At 37.6% G+C, this 24,738-nt stretch overlaps 1 protein-coding gene across 5 annotated transcripts in view; it reads left to right on the top strand.

The window, feature by feature from the left end:
- The window catches only part of EPC1 (enhancer of polycomb 1), an 89,373-nt gene that overhangs the window by 63,110 nt on the left and 1,525 nt on the right, over positions 1-24,738 (top strand). For 4 of the 5 annotated variants that reach the window (XM_090047533.1, XM_090047532.1, XM_090047531.1 and 1 more), the window contains 12 exons: positions 3,202-3,347; positions 3,433-3,639; positions 3,992-4,140; positions 5,177-5,336; positions 7,002-7,178; positions 7,271-7,360; positions 7,448-7,596; positions 8,233-8,585; positions 21,904-22,022; positions 22,104-22,190; positions 22,903-23,044; positions 23,149-23,512. In XM_090047533.1, the coding sequence (XP_089903659.1) occupies positions 3,202-3,347; positions 3,433-3,639; positions 3,992-4,140; positions 5,177-5,336; positions 7,002-7,178; positions 7,271-7,360; positions 7,448-7,596; positions 8,233-8,585; positions 21,904-22,022; positions 22,104-22,190; positions 22,903-23,044; positions 23,149-23,512 (2,143 nt within the window). The remainder of the gene's footprint in view (positions 1-3,201; positions 3,348-3,432; positions 3,640-3,991; positions 4,141-5,176; positions 5,337-7,001; positions 7,179-7,270; positions 7,361-7,447; positions 7,597-8,232; positions 8,586-21,903; positions 22,023-22,103; positions 22,191-22,902; positions 23,045-23,148; positions 23,513-24,738) is intronic. The other variant, XM_090047530.1, reaches the window with a different exon arrangement.

Genomic DNA, 24,738 nt, shown 5'->3' with positions numbered 1-24,738 from the left:
AAATATACCCCTGGGAGGGGAGCTTCTGCTCCGAGCTGAGCAGCAGCTTTTAGCTGTTAAGTTACCTGTTCAGAAGCCTGTAGTGATGCAAGTGTAACAGAACCACTCCAGCTTTGCCCATTTCGAACATTTAGGTTCGAATTTAGGCAGTTTAGCTCATTTGACTCTAAGCAGTGGTCCTCAACCTTTTTTAGGGATACATAACTTTTACATAACTTTTCTGAATTTGTCACCCTGATTGAGAACCACTGGTTATTGCCTCAGCCTGCCGTGGTGTTTCTTAACTGGGGTGCTGTGGCTGCCATTTCAGCAGTGCCTGCACTGCATCACCTTCTGAAAAGATCTTATGGCACCCTGAATTGAGAACCACTGAACCTACAGGCTCATGTGCTTGTAAAAAATTGAGTATAACAGCTGCCATGTACAGGCAGTCCTCGGACTTACGACGCAATTGGTTCCTGAAAACCACGTTTTAAGTCAAAACGTAACTTGGAATCAATTTTCTCAAAGGAAACAGTGTTATAAATGGGGGATTAGTTCCTCAACCAAGGCCTGATACCTTATTTTCACCAGAAATACCCCAGAATTTTGTACTTGATCAACTAGAGATGAGTGATATAACTACATTGGTGTATTTATATTGTAAATAGCAATCGTATTGATTTGGAAGGACTTCTTTGAGGTGACTTTGCTGGACTTTTTGAAGGCTCTTGGTTGGACTTTTGAAGGGTTCTTGGCTGGAGTCTTCTCAGCAGTGTTGGCTGCAGGTTTTTCTGGAGTCTTCTCTGCTTTCTTGAAAGTGTCCAAGGAAGTTTTGATAGATGTTCTCTAGGGAGATGGGCCACGCAGCACACTTGTTCACTGGCGTGGTGTGGTGTAGCATCAGATCAAGCTTTGTAAAGTCAAAACTGGTGTTGTAAAGTTGAAACAGGTGTCAATTTATAAATGTAACTGGAAATGTTGTAAGTCGAGGACTGCCTGTACTCCCAAATAGCAGCCTCCCTCCACTTTTGAAGTCACTCCAAGTGTACATTTGTCTGTGCCTTAAGCTGTTTCATCAACCAGGGATCCAGGTTTTCATTCACCACTGAAAAACAAAGTAAAACGTGGATTTTCTTTTTTTAAAGAAAGAACCCAGATTTTTTCTTTTAAAAGAGAAAAATGTGGGGAAAAAAGTGGGTTTCCCCTTGCAGGCTGACAGTTTCAGCCTGCAAAGGGCTGGGGGAATAGCGGGAAGAAGGTGGTCAGGCAAGGTGCGCATGGCCACTGGGCAGCCTTGTGGAGGCTTGTGCCACTACTGGGAGCCCTGCACTGCCATGCAGAGGTGCCCCTGCTTGTCTGACAGCAGTAGACCCCCCTACATAAGAACAAAAGCCTTTATATACCAAGGAAAATGCATAAAATGTGAGAAGGGTTTTGGCCTTTGGAAGTCTCAAGCTAATTTGTGTTGCATGCAGTTGTATGAATTAAGATTAATTATAAGTTAATCTTGCCATGTGTATTGCTAAACAGGTGTTTGACATGCAACCTTTCTTACATAACAAAGGCTTTGATTGAGCCTTTAAGATTCCTGAGCATGCGATGACAGCCTGTGCTTGTTTTGACTGTTCTTTCTTTAGGCTTTCACTCTGTGAAGTGCATCAGGGATTAAAAATAGACAAAGTAATAGATGTCCTGAAATGGTATGATGCTATTACCCTTAAACAGGTTCTCTTTCTCCTCTGGGAACATGTTAAAAGCTGCTCATTAATTTAGTTTACGTATATAATTGTTAAGGCTACTTAGCACTGTCAAAACAGTTTTGATGTGGCCGCTCTTTTCTAACAGTTGGTTACCTTACCTGAATTTTTTAAGTGGTTAATATAACTGTATACTTTGGGGTCATGTACAGAACTTGGATTTTTGTCACACTCTTACTTTTTATGTGACAGGAAATAATAAAAATCATGAATATACGGTCAAAATAGTGAAATTAAAGTACCTTAATGTGAGGGGAAAGAGAGAGAGAAACTGGGCTTATTGAGATTGTAGGTCTTCTAAAAGCTTGCTTATGACAAAACTGGAAGGTAATGATGTTTTAACAAAACATTTGATAAAACATGCATCAGAAATTATGTTAGGAGTGGAAAGCTTAAGAAATAAAGCAAGGAAATAATTGAAAGAATTACATAAGATGTTCTAGTTTTCTCTTTTGTTAGTGATTTCATAACTGTCTGTGTGTGTATCAGATTAAAGGATGATGGTAGAAACTACCATTGTGCGCTTGGAAAAAAAAAAAAAAAACCTTTTTAAACCCAGCAGATTGCTAAAATAAGGTTTGTTTATGGTGGAAATCAGCAAGACTGGGATGAGAATTGGCAAAATCACTTTAAAAAGAAAGAAAAGCCGTTGTTTTCAGTTTTGTATTATAGCAGAAATGTCAACTCCTTGACCTCCTGGGCCACATCTGGACCATGGGGCTCTGAGGGCTGGATTAGGACCCACATTTGCCACGAGGGCAAGCTATTGCTTGCCCCACTGCCATCAAAATGTATCCCTGGTGCCCCCTCCAGGAGCTCAGTGACACCTCTGTACTAGAGGAATGCACAGTGTTTTTTCATAACATTTTGAAGTTTTTGTGTAAACATAAGCTAGTTTTCAAATATTACCTGTATCATGAATTAGATTATTGCTAGAGTTTACTGTTTTGCACCACTCACATTCTGTTCATCTAGTCTTTATTATAGCTTTTCTTGAAATACCTTCTAAATATTTGGAATTAAATCCTGGATTTTTGTAGCTGAAACTTCAGTTTCCTTTATGAAAGTAGATTTCACTTCTGATTTTTTTTTATTGTTTTAAATTTGTCTAGCTTCACTATAAAACTATGCCAAGTAAACCAGATAAATAATTCAACTGCTTACCATTTACTAAATTTTAATTTCCATGATTGTTCTTAACATCCATGTGCATTGTGTCACCATACTTCTGTTAGTCATCTTTATTAATAAATCCAGTGCGTTTCAACTACAGATACTGTGTTATATCTAGGTTTGCTGTTAATCCAAGTAGAATAAGTGCAGTGTCTAAATAAATCCTGTTGTCTTGCAACAGGAGCTAGACTTGTCCAGTGGAGCATGTCATTCCCAGACACACCTGTTTCAGTGAAATTATTCCCATGATAGACACCATATACGTGTTAACATACATTGTATTGTTTAGCTTTTAGCTTGGATGCTGAGCAGCCAGATTATGACCTGGATTCAGAAGATGAGGTCTTCGTGAATAAACTGAAGAAAAGAATGGACATATCTCCTTTGCAGTTCGAGGAGATGATAGATCGGCTAGAAAAAGGCAGTGGTCAGCAGGTAAAATACTATGTCAGATTAAAAATTGAAAAATTTACAAAAAGTAATCAGCATATGAAAGTGACAGATTGTGTTTTAAATTTAGCCAGTCAGCCTGCAAGAGGCCAAGCTGCTGCTGAAGGAAGACGATGAATTGATCAGAGAAGTGTACGAGTACTGGATTAAAAAGAGGAAAAACTGTCGAGGTCCCTCCCTTATCCCAGCAGTGAAACAAGAGAAACGAGACGGCTCCAGCACAAATGATCCTTACGTTGCTTTTAGAAGGCGAACAGAGAAGATGCAGACCCGAAAAGTAAGTAAAAAGGGCACATTGTTATTGGGTGAAGCAGTATTTAAGTCTGTTTAAGTATGGACAGTCAAAGGGGAAAAAAAACAGTCTGCTATGGACACCAGCACTCGCCTAAAACTATATATAGTCAGACTTCAAAAGCTCGTATTCATGAGTGTCCCAGTCTCTTTTCTTTTCTTTTTTTTTTTTTTGGTAGTTATAAATTCTAGTAGTAACGAAGTGGTTAACACATTTAAAAAGGGAGTGTTTGTAATTTTTCACGTGCTTAATACTTGATTCAAGTTCTCACTTTAATGCATAATGTGCTTTCAATAGCAACTTTAATGTAAATGAAATGAAAAAAATGTATTTACAGAATCGAAAGAATGATGAAGCATCTTATGAAAAAATGCTTAAGCTGCGTCGAGATCTGAGTCGTGCAGTAACTATCCTTGAAATGATAAAGAGAAGGGAGAAGAGCAAGAGAGAGTTACTGCATTTAACACTGGAAATTATGGAAAAGAGGTAAATCTTATCAATGGGTCAGAATATGATCATTTCACAACACTTTCATACTGAATGTTTTTAATGACCTATATCAAAATCCTTTATGAAGCTTTATACACCTAAAACAAATATTTCTAGCCCTTTCACAGTTACTGTACCATAGCAAGGTTTTTTATATGACTAAAGAAAAACAATAACGAATTAAATTTGAAATTGAGTAATTTTTACTATAATAAATCTTTTCTTTCCATTTTTTAAAAAAAATTGAACAAATAGAATAGCTGTTACAAACTATAGAGAAGTTCAGTAGAAAACTTGGAATATTAATCTTGTTAAGGACCTAAAGCAAAGAGAACCCTCTCCTATTTGTGAAGCAATGAATCACAAATTACTTTATCTTTACCATTTCCTTCTCCTTTTTGTCCCTTTGGGACATGTGCTCTAACACTCCCATCATTAAGAATTCCATTGCACAGTTTTCACTTCCTTGATACCATAGCAATTCAAAAAGGTCCTTTAATTGCTCTCTGACAATCATATAATCTAATACGAATTTTATTTATTAAGAATGTGTTTTTGAGAATCAGTTGTATGGGCATGATTCTTATCTTTTAGCACACACAGTAGAATGTCAGGATTACAATTTTGTTTTTGTTTTTTAATTTCTTTATATTGAAACTTGTACATGTTAAGATGAATTAGACAGTTTTGAAATGTCCGCTATCTTTTTCCTGAATTTTAGTACGTTGGCTCAATTTACTGGAAATGATCTCCTTTCCTTTCCATCATCTTCCTTTTCTCTCAGCTCTTCAAAAGCATTTGTAGAGCATGGGTTTGGTTTCTAGGGCTTTATTCTGGGCTGTTCAGAGTCCTGTGTAGTAATCTCTCTTCTGGAGTAGTAATTTTAAAATATCTTATTTTGCCTTCCCAGGATTCAAAGCTTCAAGAAATACTATAAATGTAGATTGACTTGTACTGTATTTTCTACAGAGTAAATGTTGCAAGTGTTCTGTTTCTGGTATTTTAAAAACTTAATAAAACTATTTACTTTCAGATATAATTTGGGTGACTACAACGGAGAGATCATGGCTGAAGTCATGGCACAGCGGCAGCCAATGAAACCTACCTATGCTATCCCCATCATTCCCGTTAATAACAGCAGTCCATTTAAACATCAAGAGACTCTGGAACTGAAGGAATTTAAAGTTAACAAGGTGAGAAAACTGTAGTTCTAGCCAAGTGGTTCTTACCTTAATCAGGTTAAGCTCTCGTGCATGCAGGCTGCAAAGTGTTTTAGATTCTTTTAGCATGAGAGCCATGCTTTATTTTTTGTGTAAAAACCTTCCAAAAAATGAAAGATGATGATACATTTTAATGCAGATCTAGAGGAGGAGACTTCCATTAAATTTCTAGTGAGATAATTGCTCTAATTTTGTGGCACTATAGGCAAGGGTACATAATTTTTTCAGGCTCTGATTTTCATCTGATATTGGTCAGAAGTTGTTTTTTTTTTTTTTTTCCCCCTGTTAACTAACTTAACTGAAAATATTATTAATAAATGCAAATCGCAAAACAACCCTGTGGTTTTAGGAATATATACGCTCAACTAGCTTCCATTTTCAGTAATTTAAAATTATTTGCACAGTTGTCATAAGAGAATTTACAATTTTCCCTTACAAATTGTTACTGTGCTATTGTTGTTCATATACTGCTTACGGGAATGTGAACTGTACATACTAAACAAAAAGCAAATCCTGATGAATCCTGTGACAGATTAGGATGCTGGGCCTTGTAGTTTTGTGACAGGGTTGATTGTGTAATCTTAGTAATAAGTTAGACAAAGATTTTTATGGGGTGGTTTGGATAGGGATGATGCTGCCTTGGGCAGCATGAAATGCTGCATTTCATATTGCAATTAGACACCCACTTAGCATTTTGTCACCACTAGTCTTGATTTTTGTCATAAAGTATGACTATAGTACCCATAAAAGAAAAATTCCCTCAAAAATGCCTGGCAGGGGAATACAAGGTAAAACTAAAATTGTAATGTAAAATATATAATGTATGAAAGACTTTTTTATAATTAGACAAGTCTTCAGAGTTATTCCTGTTGTAATGAACAAACTTGCTCAAATATGCAAGTCTCCTGAATGACAGACAATGCATTGCTACTTAGAGTTGCAAGACTTTGTCCATTTATAAATGGCTGTGGATCAAGTCTCCAAGTGTTCTTTATCTGATAAGTAGCACCGTATTGCTGACCAATGTTTGATCACCCTATCTCCAGTACCCTATGTGCACAACATGCCTACACAACTTTGAAAAAGCAGATAGAGTACTCCTGTTAATGCTGCTTTCTTAGTATGTTAAATTATTATTTTTGGTTGTTTTTACAGATGTAACAATCTGTTAAATCATGTTCACACAATACTGTCCCTTGGGAATGGAATTTGAGTTATTTTAGAAGATTTTAACCTTTTTAAGTAGGCATTTAAGTTTTGTTATAACAACCTTGTACAGATGTTCAAAAAACTTCATATTCACAGTGCCCTTCTAATCATACCTCCTGACTCTTTAATTGTTAGGTACAGTTGTCCTGTACTTTTTCTTTTTTTTTCTCTTTCTCCCCCCCAAAGAAAATTTTATTCTTAGCTGATATAATGCCAACTGAGCAAACTGGACTTTATTCCTTCTGATGAAGGAACCAGAACCCTGAAATCTGAAACTTTGATTAATGCTGAGTACAGAATGGTGGAGAGAGAAGTTCAGTTCAGTTTTTAGCATCTTTTCAGTAGATACTTAAAAAGCTTGTAATTTAACCAATTTATGTCCTTTATTAAAGTAGTGAATTAATTCAAGTTTCTGTTATTTTCTTGAAGCAAGAGAAAACTGATGTTATACGACCCAAAAGGAAGTATGAGAAGAAGCCCAAAGTCTTACCTTCGTCTGCTGCTGCTACTCCTCAACAGACGAGTCCTGCTGCACTGCCAGTCTTTAATGCTAAAGATCTGAATCAGTATGATTTTCCCAGCTCAGATGAAGAACCTCTCTCCCAGGTATGGCCTGTACAGTTTTCTACAGTTTTAGGAAAAGAACAGATAACTGTCTCCATAAACTTAACAACTTTCTCTCTGTGTTTTTTTTAAAGGTCTTGTCTGGTTCCTCTGAAGCTGAGGAAGAAAATGATCCTGATGGTCCTTTTGCTTTCCGTAGGAAAGCAGGCTGTCAGTACTATGCTGTAAGTGACACTGTCTTACAAATGTTAAAGATAGAGCATCATTAGAAGAAATTTTATTTTTAACTATTTTTTTTTAATTCTTTTAAGCCTCATTTAGACCAACCTGGCACCTGGCCATGGAGTAGTCCTAAAGAGGGAAGAGTAGGAGATGTGCGCTATAGATACTGCTTAACCACCCTTACTGTACCCCAGAGGTGTATTGGATTTGCACGAAGACGGGTCGGGCGTGGTGGAAGGTAAGCTACAACTGTTGCTTTAAAATATGTGGAAACTTCCTCATCCTCCACCTCCCCTCAGGACACAAAGGCAAAGGTGTGTATATAAAAGACTGACTTCTATAAATGCTGTCTTGATATTCATCTGGCCTAACATTTTTGGTTCACTGTGGATGCAGCCTGATATAGTTTACTGTCTTAACTAATTAAGAAGTACTGAAGTGGACTAAATTTATGGATTTTGTTGTTTGTAGTCCTGAATTATGCAGATAGTTCTACAGTTGCCTAATGTTAATTTTTAGACCTGAAACGGAAAAGCAGGGGGGACGACAGCTACATTGCCTAATATGCCCTGTCAAAAATTTTAAATGCAATTTACTGTAAATCAGGGTTGATGTGCTCATTTATTGCAGGGTTTTGAAATGTTTTGCTTTTTCCCTCTAAAGAAGCAAATTTCTAATGTCTTTAAATTCATAGTTGTTAGGGGCTAGAAGGGACCTTGTAGATCATCAGGTCCAGCCCCCCTGCACTTGGGTAGGAAACGCTGCTGGGATCAGATGACCCCAGTGAGATAGGCGTCAAGATACTTTTTGATTATGTTGAACTTTTTTTGACTTGGTGCTGTCTTAAGTTCACTCACCCTTTTTTTCATTTTAGGGTGCTGCTGGACAGAGCACACTCAGACTACGACAGTACGTTTCGTCAGCTGGATTTGGAAATGATTTCCTCACCACAGCACTCTTCAATCAATCAATTTGCCAATACCTCAGAAACAAATACCTCGGACACATCTTTCTCTAAAGACCTCAGTCAGATACTAGTCAATATCAAATCATGTAGATGGCGGCATTTTAGGCCTCGGACACCATCCCTACATGACAGTGACAATGATGAACTCTCCTGTAGGAAATTTTACAGGGGTATAAATCGAACAGGCACAGCACAACCTGGGACCCAGACATGCAGTACCTCTATACAAAGTAAAAGTAGCAGTGGTTCAGCACACTTTGGTATGTTTATTTTGAAAAACTTACTTCTAGAAATCTTGAATTTGGTTTGGAGAATCCAAAATATTAGTTCCTCCATATTTTTCTTTGTTGTTTATTGTAATAGTAACAGTCAATCTTTTGTTTTTTCTCTCTCAACCTACTATACTGAAAACTAATCCATTCTATTTTTTTTAACTTGGTCAATAGGTGTAGCACATTTCAAGAATGTATACAGAGGCAGCATTTGTTATATCTGATCTTAGAACTATGTAAAGTCCACTTCTGTACAGGGTTTTTAATTCAATATAAAAGGCTATTTTAAAGATAGTTACCATAATACTGGGATTGCCTAAGGTGAAATAAAATATAAACCTTAAACTCCAATTTTTTAAATGCAGTTTACCCCTGGATACTTTTGGGAGGGAAAATAGATGGTTTTATTTTAATGAACATGTTAAATTCCCAGAAAGCGCTCGAACTTTTAATATACATTTTTAAGACCTATTGAGACACTACTCTTCCCCCACAACTAATTGTATATATTTTCTCATGTTTGGCAAAACCCTAAGAGTTGCATCATGTCAGCAAACTCTAGTTTTAAAGGCACATTATAGGAAACACATGACAGAATTAAGGATCTACCACTGGGAATCTGTGACCACCATTTTCAAACTGGAGAACTGCTGGCAAGTACCCTAATTCTTGTAGCTCAACGCTGCAGTAAGTAGCACATATTTAAAACTAGCTAAGTAAAATGCATATACTCCAGCTTTTTTGATTAGTTAACAGCTTGGAACACATCTGAAAAAATACCAAAAGCCAAGAATAATGAGACTTTTATTCTTCAGATAGCAATAGTTTTTAGAGGTAGTTACTTATTCAGGACCTCCTACACAGGATATAATACCCACTTCTATTATAGCTCTCTGGCAAGTGAACAGAACCTCAATCAGTGTTCCTGAAGACAACAACTGTAAAGACCAAGTCATGGTTGCCTGATCATTTTCTATTGCAACAAGAGTAGTTTATTGCTGATATCCTTTCTTTTTCTCCCTGATAAACAAGACATTACTCATAATCTCATAAATGGTGGGCAATAAAATTTGGTAAAAGAAGCAGTTTAGGAACTACTACTTTTTAAGAAAAATAAAAATGAAAATGGTTAAATAGAGTTAGGGTATGACATAGTTGTCAGGAGGAATAAGTTTCCAGTTGCTGGCAATATAATGAATTTGAGATTACATTTTAATACAACTAAATCAGTTTATTGGGCATCAAAACAGTTTTCAGACGGTTCTTAAAATTGTTTGCCAAAATAAGTATGAAGAACCCGACTAAATCTTTGTTCTCGTTAACATATTACAGCATATCTTTAGAAAGTACATATGAAAATATATAAAATTCCATTTTCCATATTTTTTAGAAAAACATATAACCAGTGATTTAAGCTCATACTTTGAAGTGGTGTGAACACTTGATCAAACCAGCAGAATTCCTCTGTATTTGCTGCCTCACATTTCCCTTCTGCGCCCCAGCCCTCCCCCCCAAGGTACCCGTTTCCTCACCTTCATAACCCTCAAAGAGTAAACGAAAGAATTCTTTTTTCCTCCGTTTGTATTTTGAAGTACTGTGTGTTTCTACTTGTATGTTCCCCTGACATTGCGTGCTATATCCTAGACTAGAATGTAGGTTTGAAGTAACTACTGTTTAAGGTTTCTGAGTGTGGTTGCTGATGACTGTATTCCCCTTAGTAGTTTGTCTAGTTGTTGAACCAGATTCAGTGCAGAGAGGAAGAAAAGACAAAAGGGTGATTTCAGAAGAAGAAGCTTGCTAGTGCTGGAAGGAAGAACTCGCTGGGACACTAGCCAAGTTTCTAAGATAAAGACAGAAAGAACCTGTTGGCATGCGGGCTGTAAACGGAATGTAAAATGGTTATGGGATGCAGAACCTACCTGTCGGTCACCCTCATTTGAATTAGTTACAAATTTGGGGTTCAAGATTAACATTTGTACCTATCTGTTCTTTAAAATGATTATGGAGACGATACGACGTCAATGTAGGTGATTAAAATAGATCATAAAAAAAGTTATATAAAAGACTAGTCTTTTATATAACTAAGCATGTAATTAAGTGTCTATCAAATGCATTCTTCCATGGTTGGAAGTATGTTATTGTAAAACACTTGTGTAGTAAACGTTCAATACTTAAAAATCATTATGGGATTTAGATTCATATATTTTATTCTGAAACAAATTATTAATTCTAATACTTAGTGTTGCAGGAATAATGTACCGTATCAAGATTTATCCAAGTCTGATTTCACGGATGTGGCTATATGCAAATTAATTGCCATCCAAATTTTTGTTTAGAGAAGGTATTAATGAAATTCTAGGGGTTATGCCTACATGCTTCTCGATAACATTATTGGAAGTTGTGTTGTTATGGGGTGTTTTTGTTTGCTTTTAAACATAAATAAATCCCTGTAGGTGGTATAACAATTTACTCTTGATAAATAGTGTCCTGGAAATTAGGTATTAAAAAGACCTGATGTATCATCCAGTTCATCTTCATGTCAGCATAAGTTCATTTTCTAGCGTTTTAAATGTTCCAAAAATGGGAGCTTTTAAAGATGTCTTGTCCAGAGAAATTACATTCTTTGGTGTGCATGCACCCCATATGTGAGAGATTTTCTTAAATAGTTGGTCCATTAGGGCTACATCTGTACCCTCCATGCCCTTTTTTATTCCCACAGCAAATGTTGTAAACATTCGGACAGTTTCAGTCCTGTTCATTTCTTTATTGCCACCTGTGGCTGTAAGATGGAAGCTGTTGTTCCTGTTCTTGCACCTGTTTTATTTCAAGGTTTAAAGTTTTGGAGTCTTTATAGATGTATATTCTTTTCCTGTTTGCTGCTTCAATTTTGAGTGGTGGTAGGTTTTCCTGCAAGTTTGGGGGTCTTTGCTTGATATGAAAGAGGGTCTCTAGCATCTGCTTCCCCTAAACACAACACAAAATGGCAGATTGCAGCGTTCTGGATCTGCCAGTCTTGTGAATCCTCTATGTCAAACAGTGATAGGCATCCTTCCAGCTTTATTGTGCTTCAGTCAGAGGTATATTCTGGTGTGCTGTTCCATCTGTAAATCTTCTCCAGGAATGCTACAGAACACTAAGGAGATAATAATTAAGCTTTTCCTCCTAGAACACTTAATGTAAGTCACCTCTGATCCAGCTAGACCATCTTGGAAAACCTTTGCATCAAGTTTATTGTACACAGCCAGCAAATTACAAGTTTTTATGCTAGATTTAAGCTTCTCTGCTGTTCTTTGCTGTTTTGTCAACTCTGACTGTGATATTTCCAGAGATGTGCCACAAAGATCATTATTTCAGGTGGTAGATTTTCTAGTACCAGCAGCTTGCCCTCCTTCCCACCATGAGAAGCAACAGGAGCCTCTCGCCAAAGATCCAAACATTTAAGGGCTTCACTGTCTCTCCTCAGGCATCCTAGTGTCAGAACCAGTCCCAAAGATCACTTCTGAAAATAATTACCATACTGCTCCTGCCACTGTCACTTACACCACTGCTCTACTGAGATCTCCTGCACTGACTGTTCTGATAGTGCTAGAACCGAACTTGGATCTCCCTGAAAAAGTCTGGGAAAGCCAGGATTTTCTTTGGTACTGGCAGTAATGCATAGTATACTGGAAAGAGTAGTTTTCCTGCTGAAGCAGAACTATTTCTTACAGCCTTTAGCAGAGATAAAGCATAATCATAATGATAATAATGTTGCAACCAGCATTCCACCTCAGTCCTTTAGATGGTATAGTAGGAAACAGATTGGAAGTACAAGCAGGAACGCCTCAATCTTCATGCATCTTTGACAGCAGGATACAGAACACCTTGTATACCCTCCCTGTATGTATCATTTGACTATTGACCCTTTCAGAAAACAGGCATTTCCCTTTGATGTGGGATCTGCTTCTTCTGGAGTGGTCAGTCAGTGAAGTGTTTATATCAGACCCGAAATTCCTTCTTCAGGGAAATGCCTCTTAGCACCACAGCCCTGCATGGCTGAAGAAGAGGAGGAATATAACAGAGATGCACATTCACCTGAAACTTAGTTGCAACTGTAATGGCTTTCTTGCTAGATAAGGTGATCAGCCTGTCAACGTGTGTCTTGCTGGGTTTGCTGAATGTGGTCTTCAGGCTTCTGGGTTGCAATGTGCAAGACTGTGGACTTCAGATAGCATACATTGGTAAATATCCTACATTGAGATGTCTGATAGCAATTAAGGAAGACCTGTTTAAGCCAACAGAAAAACCCATGGTATATACTAACTTCTATTATAGTGATAACAAAAAGGCACAGAACAGTACTAGGTACATAAGGGATTCAAGTAATTCTATTAGTATCCCTCCCCTACTATTCCTAGTTCAAGCCATCCAATTAGCAGGGCCAAAAAAAAGTTCAGTCTCTGAAAGAAGGACCTCAAAAAGCTGTACCTTTGCAATCCTTCTTGTTATACCTTCAGATAAGTAACTATCCGGTGCTATTTGTTAAATAGACATTTCGTTGGAAAAGGTGCTCTAACTTTTTGAAAAAGTTAAAAGAACCGAGGTCTTATGGCAAAGAGTCAAATAACAGCTAAAACACCACTTCTGGATGCTCTTGATCTGTTTGGATACCAGTTAGAACTGTGGCAGTCTGCAGCTATGAAGATCTCCCTGCCTGTGAGTATTTGAAACTATGTAAGGTCCAGGTGACTATTGAGGATTTTGCCTCTGAAGATAATGACCTGTTTCTAAGCATCATACATGCTACTAGTATGTAAGGCTCCTTAAAAAGTCTCAAAGATTGCACTGAAGTTGTTGAACTGTCATGGCTCTTAAAAGGAGGTTCCTTAAACTTTGCCCACAAGGAATCAGACAAGCAGTAGCTCAGTGTTGCTTAGTTGCCATCCTTGGAACCTGCTAGGCAAAGAGAATATGCCTACTTCTTGACCTCCCCTCATTCCGCAGCTTCTGGGAAGCAGCAGCCTTGAAACACAAGTCAAGTGTCTAACCAGGCTTAGGGACTCCAATTTTATCTCTTCATCCATTTTCTCTTTCCCCAGTTTCTGAGATGTCTGGTCAAGGACAAATCTTGGACTGCTGGATCTTCATGATTATCAAAAGTTACCCTAGCCAATTCCGAGCTACCCTAACTCTTTCTCTTCAGATACTCCATGTTTGAGGGCAAATAAAATTCTATTGTCATAATTTTGTAGTCACAAAAAAGGGGAATAGAAAAGCTGCTTTGCTGTCTCAATATAATTTGATGCAGCAAAGATGTACCATTACCCTTGCCTTCTGAAATACTCTTTCAAAATTCAGGATGCCTATTTACACATTGCAGTACTTTTAGAATGCAAATGCCCAAAGCTTGTAATAAGTGCTTCCTGTTAACAATACAGAGTTGTCCTTTTTGATGTCTGCATGGCTTTAAGTCTTTATCAAAGGTTTTTAGCAAGGTTAGTCATGCATTTTAACAAGAAAAGGAATGTACTTGCTATCACTCAGCCTAACACGAGCTGGTTTAGAAAGAAACTCTGCTAGGGGATGCTGGGTAAGCCAGGACTGACTCAGCATAGAATTCATTAGAATGCTACTAGAATCCCTTTCAGCATCAGCAGATTTCTCCTTTGGTAGAAATTTCAAACTGTTTTAGTTTCCAGTTTTGGTTCAGTCCAATAAAGATGATGGAGGACTTAAATTTGAGTACTGGGACATGAAATCCATTCATTGTGCTGCATGACATTGACCCTTCCAAGGCTGATTTTTCATGTCTGTCTACCAGACCTACACAATGTAGAACAGGTGGTCATAGTCCCTTCTGAAGTTCAGTTGTCTTTAAATTATTGGCTAGACCCAGCCTAAGTATGCAACAGTTCTCTTTTCGTAGCCATAAAGTTGATTAACGGATGTCTCCACCGTGAGGTGGGGAATGCATTTAATGTCCTGAAAGTTTATGGAATAAATTCTAGAGTAAACCTTACAAGTAAGCTAGAGGTCTGTTGGATTTGTATGCAAGAGCTTTCTCCTTGTGATTGAGGGTCTGAAAAATCTTTTTCTTAAAAACAGTTTCATAGTGTCCATCAGCCAACAACAGCGAATCGTATCTTGACCCTCTTTGTCAGGAAGCACTACATCTTTGGACTGATGCATCAGGTCCCTGATGGCTCTAAATCTCTCTGGCCGTAGGAAGAAACTGGTAAAAACTGTTCATTTAGGTAGGCTATCTCTTTATCAGCCCTGGTAGACTTGATCCTCAGAACAATGGCTACATTCTGCATCTCTACCAGACAGCCCCATGTCTAGCTGCGTGGGTCTTGCCCAAGTGACTGCTACTGAAAGAAGCTGCTCTACTGCAGTATGAGATGCTTCTTAATAAAGAACACTCAACCCGGCAAATACAGAGATAAATGGCAAAGATTTTTGTCCAGGAAACACAGCCTCTTGCCAATAAAAGCCCAAGGATATGTTTAAATATAAATTAGATAATCCAGATTAAATACTTTATGAACGTGCTTGGTAACAGTATCCACTAATAATCCCTTAATTCAGAAACGGCTATCAGAATCTCACAAATGGCCAGCCCGTGTCTTCTTACTTACTTCAGCTTGGTAACCTTCACCGTTTTGGGACGTCACTTTTGGTGCTAATGAGACTAACAAATCCTCTGTCAGTGCTTTTGCTGTGTGTTGTTTGTTAGCTGGTTAAAGACTGCCTTTTTGGCTGTCATCACATCAGGTAGAAAAGTGGAACGAATTTTAGGCGCTCAGTGCGCGGATGGAGCAGCACACACAGTCATCAGGTCCTCATCAAGGGCTTCTGTTATTGTCGTCTTCCACGTTAACCAAGATGTTCTCCTAGTTTCCTGTTGTAAGTCACTCTGCTGTTCATTATCAAACAGACACAACATGTTGGATATTGTGAGGGCATTGGTTTATTTGGAGGAAACCAAATTGTTCAGATACATGCAAAGACTTTGTGGCATTTGCTGGAAGAGATAAAGGGCAGCTGGTAACATAAGCAAGTCTTGGACTACATTACAACTGTTTTACGTTCTATTAAAAAAATACTTGGCTAGGCTAGGGCTTATTCCATAGGCACCCAGGCAGCTTCCTTGGCCTATTTAGTTAATGGCCTACTCTGGAACATGAAGAACAAGGTAAGAACATGAAGGTTAGTCCACGTGTTCAACTACTGTTATTGCCTGGTATATACTTAAACAGACATGAACTTTAGATGGATTATCCTGAAATCTGTTTTATAGCAGGCCTCCACTCACTGGCTACTGGTATCCAGATAACTGCATACATCTACATTCCATACATCTAAGAGTAGATTTGTGGACAATAGCTGAGAGTGGCTGCTTCCCCTCCAGTGACTGATTCTGAGGTGTGATACTTACATGTATACAAACTGAATCCTGCTGATCAGTCTTGCCCTTGATGACTTGTAATTTCAAAAGGGATGAAGCATGGGTTGCAACACCTCATCCTTCATATCCTCCACTATAGGAGGTGAGAGGATACACAAGGCAAAAGCGGATTGAATGTTATTAGTAAATGTTAAGAGTCGTGAACCAAAAAGATGACAAAGCCATAAGGGAAATACAGAGTGTTCGATCAAGGGACTAACACAAGAGGGTGGGGGTCAGGAGGAGAATGCATCTAGGTTACAGAAAATACAACTACTACTGTTGAAAAGGATCCAAACCCATGTTCATGGGGTACATTTTCACTCAAGGGTGAAACACTTGGAAAGAACCAGTTATTGTAGGATAAGTAACCACTAACCACTCTGTCTGTACTTAAATGTTTTTAAAATTTGCAAGTATTATAGTATTAGGCCTGGTATATGAAGTACTACATAAATCTAGGTACATCAAGGAAAACTGTACAATTTCAAGTTCAGTAAGCTAATTTTAACTGAGCCAAAAAAACTATAGATAGCTAGCTCATCTGTAAAAGACTGTAGACAAATTAGTTGTGCCTATAACAGTTTGAGGAAAGTGTACACTTACTAGGTCAGCTGTAGCAGGTCCTAAAACATTGAGATATTGCACAAAAATTTCCTGTCACTAAAGAGCTATTTATATTTTTGTGGACCATCATTTGTGCAGTTCTCTTATGATTCAGAACTGGCTATCATCTCTCATATCTTTTTACAGTTGCAGCAGATCTCCCCACTTCTGTCAACCTCAAATGTACAATCTTGGGTACTTGGTTCTTTCCAGTATCTATTAGAGTGTGTGATTTGTAGCTTCAAAATCAGTGACTAGTTCCGTCTACTTTCTAACTTCTAATATGCCGAGGAAGCAAAACATAAAGTTGTTTTACGAAGTTGTTGCACATTATATCCCTTTTACCTGGTAGCCCAAGATGGGGGTTGTCAAGTGTACCCCGGGTACTTAAGGCCCTAGGGGGTACGTGTGGGCAGGTGGAGATGGAGCACCGCCCACCTGGCTGGACACTGGTGGGGGGCAAAAGAAGCTTACATAGTTCTGCTGCTCCACATCTGGCCCCTGGGGGTACACTGATCCAAAAGGATTGAAAACCTTTAGCCTAGGATAACTGGAGAAGGCAAGATGCTGATTTTCACTCAAATCCTGGATGAATTGCCTAACTGGAGTATTGCACTTTGACCCTGTCATGTGACAAAGGAAATAGTTGCTGAATAGTTGCTCACCACTTTTTGCTGCAAATAGCACAGTAGGACCAGTCAGTGTAGTTAACTTCTATAGAACAGGAAAAGCAGTTTTGAAGCAGTAACACACTTTTTCCTTTTTGGAAAAACAACTTGAGACCAGTTTAAGAGATTAAACTCGTTTTAAAATTCTTAACCTGACTTTCACCCTTTACACTTATGAATACAGTGTCTTGGGGGCAAAGGGGCAAATCTCTTAATTTATTGGAGAACGGAGGAGGAACCACAGCTGTTGCCTATGAAAAACAAATGGGCTATCCATAGGACCTTAAGACACGATTTTTTAAAGGTACAATATTCTACAAAAGTCCAGGGCATCCCACTTAAATTTATTTGATTAGATTTTGCTAAGAAATACGAAAATTAGTAGATTCTTTTTACTACTAGAGCCATAACAAAACCAACTGCTTTTATAATCCTAGAAAGTTATGGTTTATAGAAGATAGATGCAAAAATTCTAGGATGTTTCCTAGTATTATCAGAGCTAATCAATACTGCATTACTTTTACTGAAGCTTAAAATACTGGTTAAAATACATAACTTTTCTAATTGGTAGGTAATAAGGTTGCTCTTCATAGTTTTGACACCTAGCCAGTCATCTGTCATGGAAAGTAGAATGAGTCTTATTTGGCTGAGCTAAGGAAGAGCATGAAGTAATAAATAGAAATGTTTTACCATGAGCTTTCTGTTTTTGAGTTGACAGTTTTGCTGTCTTACGTTACCTGAACCTCTTTATCTCTTATTCTTTCATTATTTCCATTTTGTTGGGAATATGAGTTTTATGTAGCACAACTTCTGATAAATCAAAAACATAATTGGAGAATTAATTCTTGGAAGGGTTAGGCTTGGTATTCTTTAGGCATGCCAGGGAAAACAGACACAGTGTTTTACAAGAATTTCAAAAGTCCATTTATGGCCATGGTATTTACTTCCTTGTTCCGTGGATGGAAATTTTGCTGCCAACTAGCTTCAATGAACGTGTATAAGTGAAAGATTAGGGTTCTTGTTTGTCAGATTCTGCCACATGACAATACAGAAAACTATCAGCCATAGTTCAGTAAGCATTAATGCCAACTGTCTCATTTAACAATTTTAGCCCTAAAAACAATGGTAGGAGTAGAGCTACAGGTAAGAACCTTGAGGTGATTGCACATAATTGCCTGTTTGTCAAGTCTTCAAGCATGTCAGTCAGCTTTTATTTATGGAGTTAGGGCCTGAGAAGACAGTTAAGTTCCAGAAGTCTGCAGAGCAGTAGAATATTCTGCAGATAAGTGACATATTAAGAACTTTTTTCCCCTTAAATTGGAATTACGGAGTTTATCAGTGCTGCTTCATGTACTTACGGGCTCACAAGAGATCCATGATCTCTACACTAGTTTGGAAAGTTGGGAATTAGATCAGAAGATCTGTCAGGGACCTTAATAGGCAGAATTTGCTATTTTTTCTTTTCAGTAATATTGATCGGGCAGATCCCTTAAAAGAAAGCACAACTTCATTGTTAGATTTGGACAAAGCATCTTGTTGGTAGCAACAGGATTGGCAACATAGACCAAAGCAAGTTAACTTGACCATATATGAGGCTTTTGCTGTGTAAAACTATCACATTTTACTCATGCTGTGGGAATGAAAAATAATACGTGTTTTTTACATTCCTTTTGCAAAATTTGACTCCCAGCCATGCCCCTGTGAGAGTTTTCTTACAACTGTTGCATCCAATTTAGAGATAATACAGATGTGATGAGTCAAAAATTTTACAGCAAATCTTTGGCAGACCTGGGAAAAAACCCCTTTAAGTCATGAACTGTTGGCTGCATTCGCTAAGTAGAAGAAAAAACTTTCAGTACAGTAGCACCATGTCGTAGAAAAGGGGTAGTCAGAATGCACTGAAAGTGTAAGAAAAAGTGACGGAGTTCATCCTACTTAAACTAGGATTTTCAAGTACATCTGTGGGTGTTGGACAGCCCACATCTATTTGAAGTCCCCTTAAATCTTCTGTGAAAATCGGAGCCAAAATAATCTGAAAGCTTTGCATGGCAATTGGTTTTCTCTTCTCCTGTCCTTTTTTAATGATGATGCAACTGTTTTGGTCCAAAGTAGTATTAATGACCAAGAGTTAGATTAAATCTGATAAAGTTACAATCAAAATGGTTGTAAAACTTCTTTCTGCCCTCAGTTTCTTATCTTGACAGTGCTTATTTAGGTTTTGTTTTATATTCTTTTAAAATTGTATATTCAAAATAATTGGGAAATCTTTTAACTATTTAGTTTGTCACTTTGCTTGCTTACTGAGAAGTGTCAGTAGTTAAAGGAAGTTGTCAATAGTTAAAGGACTCGTTAGTTGAATGTGATATTAACATACAGTTTTCTGAAGGGAAATGCTGAATTCAGGGTTTGGAAGACGGAGATCCTGTCATTTTAGATGGTTTTGTTTAATATATGTATACAACTTAAACTTTCTTAAAGTTGCTATATATCACTTAAAGTAATGTAAATGTTAGTTTTCAAACTTTAAGGTAAAGTTGTTGGGTTTTTTTCTCTCTGTTTTCATTTTACACTATCAACACTTACAGACCATTACTTAGAACTCAGGAGCCTTTTTTTCTTTAAACCAAATGATTTAAGAATGAACAGAGGAAAAAAAGCCTCAATCCTAGATTTCAAGAAACTCTAACTTTCTTAGCCCTTATTTGAATGACTTTTATAAATACTTAGTTTTTAAAATGCTGCTATATGACAACGGATTTGTGCTCAGAATATATAAATTAAATGCTTAAAAATACAAAAATTGTTTACAATTCTGCAATCTGCACTGCTGCATACTAACTACCTTCACATAAATATATATTTGGGAATAGTGCACTAAGAGAAATGGTTCCCCTGGTGCAATATCCCTGTCTAACAATACTAACAGAGGAGGTTGTGTACATTGTATAGGTTCAGAGCTAAAAACGAGTTTCAAATAGATATCTCTGGGGTTGTTGGGACGACAGATTAATTATATTGGGCTGTTGCATGATTACTTGCAAACCTTCAAGGCAAATGTCATTTTAGCTTAATGTATTTTAAAAGAAAATGTTGGAGGTTGATGAAACATGGCTACATTGACCAAAAGAACTATGTTTAAAAAAGCTTTTCACATGTTAGAAAATGTTTGTTTGACATGTTTAGCTACTACTTACAAATGTCCAAATGCTACAGTAATGGGCAGCAGTATAAAACCCTAAAATACTGTGGTAATTGGGTGTTTTTTCAATACATGGTGGATCTGGAAAATCTCTAGCATGTTCAAATTCGTAATATGTTGCTGTAAATAATATTCCAGGATGTAGGCTGGAAAAGTGAGATGTCTAGAAACATCATTTGAATTAACATCTCTTGTGAGTCACTTTGGTTAGCTCTTTCAGTTTGTCTACAGTTCTTAAGTGTTTATTATAGCAATCTGACTTTTTTCTGGAAACATTGAATATTTGTAGTTTGATAGGAGTACTGATTAAAGGAGCAAAACATTTTATGAACTCTCATTAAATCTAAGTGACTAATTCCAGAAAGTTGGATGTTCTATTTAGTAACGTTCATGCCGTAGAAAGCCGTGGAGGTTTTTGCATTAGAGAGTTACCAGTATATATTTTGTGAGCATTCACAGAAACCTGGAGACAGGAGACATCACTGAGTGGGAAACTCCCTCAGTGTGGTCAGAGCTGAATTTGAGTGGTTTCTAGCCTTTAAATTGGTAATTGCGACAATTCACTAACATGGAATAGATCATTTTGGGAGTACAAAATAAATCTGGGTTTCTTAAAACAAATCTCTCGTAAATTGTTCAATAAAATAGTGTCATTGCTCAGACATCCCTCTCTAAACCAAGAAAAACAACTTCATTCTTCCTGACTGGATTTTTTTCAAGGTTGTTTGGGGAAAATTGAGGTTTGACGACATCTCCTCTTGGCAAATGGATTCCTTCTTAAGAGGTTTTTTTAGGGGGAAAAATCCTTTCTATCAAAAACTCCATTGATGGAGTTTACTGTGCATGGATACATTTTTTCAGTTGTGTTGAAATTAGCATTTGGTAGTAGACTCAGTTTTAAATCAAACTCATCTTTATGTGTTTTCAGTTAAATGTGATCATGGGCATTCACCTTTGAGGTGGTAGGAACTTTTAACTTCCCCTGAAGTTCACAGGGATTGAGGGCTCATCATTTTGCAGGATAGTGTCACTTCTCTGTACACAGGCCATTTGATCTTAACTTACTATGATAATTGCACGGTCCCTGTAGCTATATAAATCAGTCTCATGTGGTATACCTACATGGATTTATTCTTTTAGAGTCAATTGCACTTGATTTCTTCATTTGAATATCTTGTACTAATTGCAATAAGTGTTAAATCCTTCACCACCTATAATACTATTAGGGGAAAATTTAGTTTGGACAAAACCACAGGAGCATTGTAGCCTGTTGCCATAAAGATGCATCAAGGCTCTTAAGAACTTGTGTTTATATTAAACATATTTGTTTTGGGATTATAAGATAGATGCGTATATACACATCTATGTATTTTGATACAGTATTTTCTCATTTTATATTTTGTTCAGCATTTACAGCCGAACAATACCAGCAACATCAACAGCAACTGGCACTAATGCAGAAACAGCAGCTTGCACAAATTCATCAACAGCAAGCAAATAGTAATTCCTCTGCCAACACTTCACAGGTGAGGGATTTGTCTGTGCTATGATTTATCCCTCATTGTTTCCCACCAGGGTTCATCTCTAATTGTCAACTGTTGCCATAGAACCTTGAAACTAACCAACAGGAAAGTGGCTTTCGCCTGAATCTACATCATAGCCATTCTGTAAAGTGTTTAGAAGGGACACTGCAGGTGAGTGTGGCAGGTGTTGCCTCTGCTCCCTCTTAACAAAAACAAAAAAGATGGGTGAATCAATTAAATAAAATATTCAGAGACTTAGGAATACACGTTACAAAAACCTTCACTATGTCATCCTGTTGCTGTGTTTACTTACTGTGCCTTCCCCTTCCCTTCTCCCCCCCCCCCGCCTTTCCCCATTCCTGACCCTTTTGCCATTTACCTTTTCAGTAAAATTCATTAAGTTAAATCAAGTCCCCTCTATAAGCTACAGAAGTAGCTTAACGTTTTTAAATGTGTAATGCCTATGGTATTGATGCGCAGACCTGCAAAGGTTCAGAAGTTGCTGTTAGCCATCTGAACCTGTTTGAGCCTTCCAAAGTAGTTGGAAATCTTGTGAAACTGTTTCCACAAATATTCTGAAAGAATGAGCTTTTGTGTAAATACTATTTGCATTTTTGGCTCTGAACTAAAATCACATGGTAAAACCACATATAAGAATGTATCTAACTGTACTAAATGCCAGAAGTTCAATTTGAAAGAACAGTGAGGACTAGGTCAGTTCTTATTTTATGTGGACTGGTTTATGCATTCTTAGTTTTTGTGTCTCAATGCACTGTGGGAACTCAATACCCCAATGCATTGTTATGCATTATAGTTATATAGGGAGTGGACTGACCCTTTGAAGCCTCAATCACATTTTGTTTTGCCATTTTTCCCCCCCTAGGGTTTTGTTTCCAAGACATTGGATTCTGTTAGTGCCCAATTTGCTGCTTCAGCTTTGGTTACATCAGAACAATTGATGGGATTCAAAATGAAGGATGATGTGGTGCTTGGCATTGGGGTGAATGGCATTCTTCAAGCCTCAGGTATGGAGTTGTGTAAATTTGCAATCAGAATGTACTTACCTTGCTTTCTTTAAATGGATATGTGAAACTCAAGACTTGAACTTATTAATGTTATTTTTCTGCAGGAGTATACAAGGGCTTACACCTCAGTAGTACTACACCTACAGCACTTGTACATACAAGTTCATCAACAGCAGGTTCAGCCTTGTTACAGCCTTCAAGTATAACACAGACTTCAAGTTCCCACAGTGCACTGAGTCACCAAGTAACTGCTGCCAATTCTGCAACAACTCAGGTCCTGATTGGGAACAACATTCGATTAACTGTACCCTCATCAGTTGCCACTGTAAACTCTATTACCACGCTCAATGCACGACATTTACCTAGGACTTTAAATGCTGTTCCATCATCTGCCTTAAAGCTGGCTGCAACAGCGAATTGTCAGGTGCCCAAGGTTTCAGCTTCATCCTCTGTGGATGCAGTACCAAGGTAAGTTCTGGGTATGTCTAAGCTTCCTTAACATTTTGCTGTTTCTTGTAATATATCTGTCAACTCTGAAACCTACTGTTAACCCAAAAATGATCTTTGTGCTCTGTAGGATGCTAACAAACTATGTAAAATTTGTGTATGGAAAACAACTTTTCCAATTTCCTTTAAATGAGTATATCATATTCCTTAGAGTAGGGGTCAGTAATCTGTGATCCACAGGCCTGATATGGCCTATAAAGTCGTTGGATCTAGCACACAGACATGAATCTGTAGTGGCAGGGTGTCTTCAGCTGTTGGCACTTTCCCCATGCCGTTGCAGGGAGAGGCACAGGCAGGTCTTGGCATCCATCTTCCCACCTGTGATCCAAGGTGGGTCATTCTGCCTTGTAGCCAGCAAAGGTAGCCTACCACTTCCTTGAAGATCTTTTGCCTTGAAGATAAATTGCCAATATATAAATAATCTTAGGAAGGATCTATGTCAGTGCTTTGTCATCCAAAGATCTTCCTAGAATTGTAGCTCTGGAAAAGCTTCCAGGGAATACCTGGAGTTCTGTGTAGTGCAAAGTTTGTGGACTCTGCATTTTTTTTATAATTTCCTAATAAAATGATCACACTTCATGGAGTTGGAAATTAGGCTTCACTTTATAGTCATCTGCAGTAAGTCTTAAATCACTAGCACATGGTGGGTAACTGAGCTAGTTTAGCAAGTTAGCAGAATTTTTTCTAGGATTTATAATCTCTAATTATGTAATGTTTTATCATACAATGTGGCAAAGTCTCTAGCACTGTCTCTTCCCACCACCTCCCCCACCCCCACACATCCATTATAGCACTGAAAACCATGACAGAAAGTTGCCATTATTGCCTTAACTCTTCCTTATCCCGTGAATAGGAATGAGAGTACAAGTTAGTTTTCCTGAATGTATGCTGTTTCTAAAATGCATAGGCTTCTGTATACTGTGATTCATATTTTGTCAGATTATTTTAAATTGCTGTACTTTGCAAGCACTCTAAATGTATCTTAATCCTTTGTAAATCTCATTCTAACATAAAGTTCTTATAAAAGTTTGGGTCTGTCTTTTTGCTGTTTGAGAATTTTTAACCATATGTTATGTTAGAAATCTAAGTTACTATACTTCACTTGAAACAAAACCCACCTTCACATTTTATTTTAAAGTTAACACTGCTGTCTAAAGGAGTTTAGAAAACAGTACACATTGATTTTA

Source organism: Crocodylus siamensis, chromosome 5 (assembly GCF_052110815.1).
Source record: "Crocodylus siamensis isolate JL-2025a chromosome 5, ASM5211081v1, whole genome shotgun sequence".
In the NCBI taxonomy this organism is placed as follows: Eukaryota; Metazoa; Chordata; order Crocodylia; family Crocodylidae; genus Crocodylus; species Crocodylus siamensis.
Note: the sequence above shows the minus strand (reverse complement) of the source record. Positions and strands in the feature narration are given on the sequence as shown.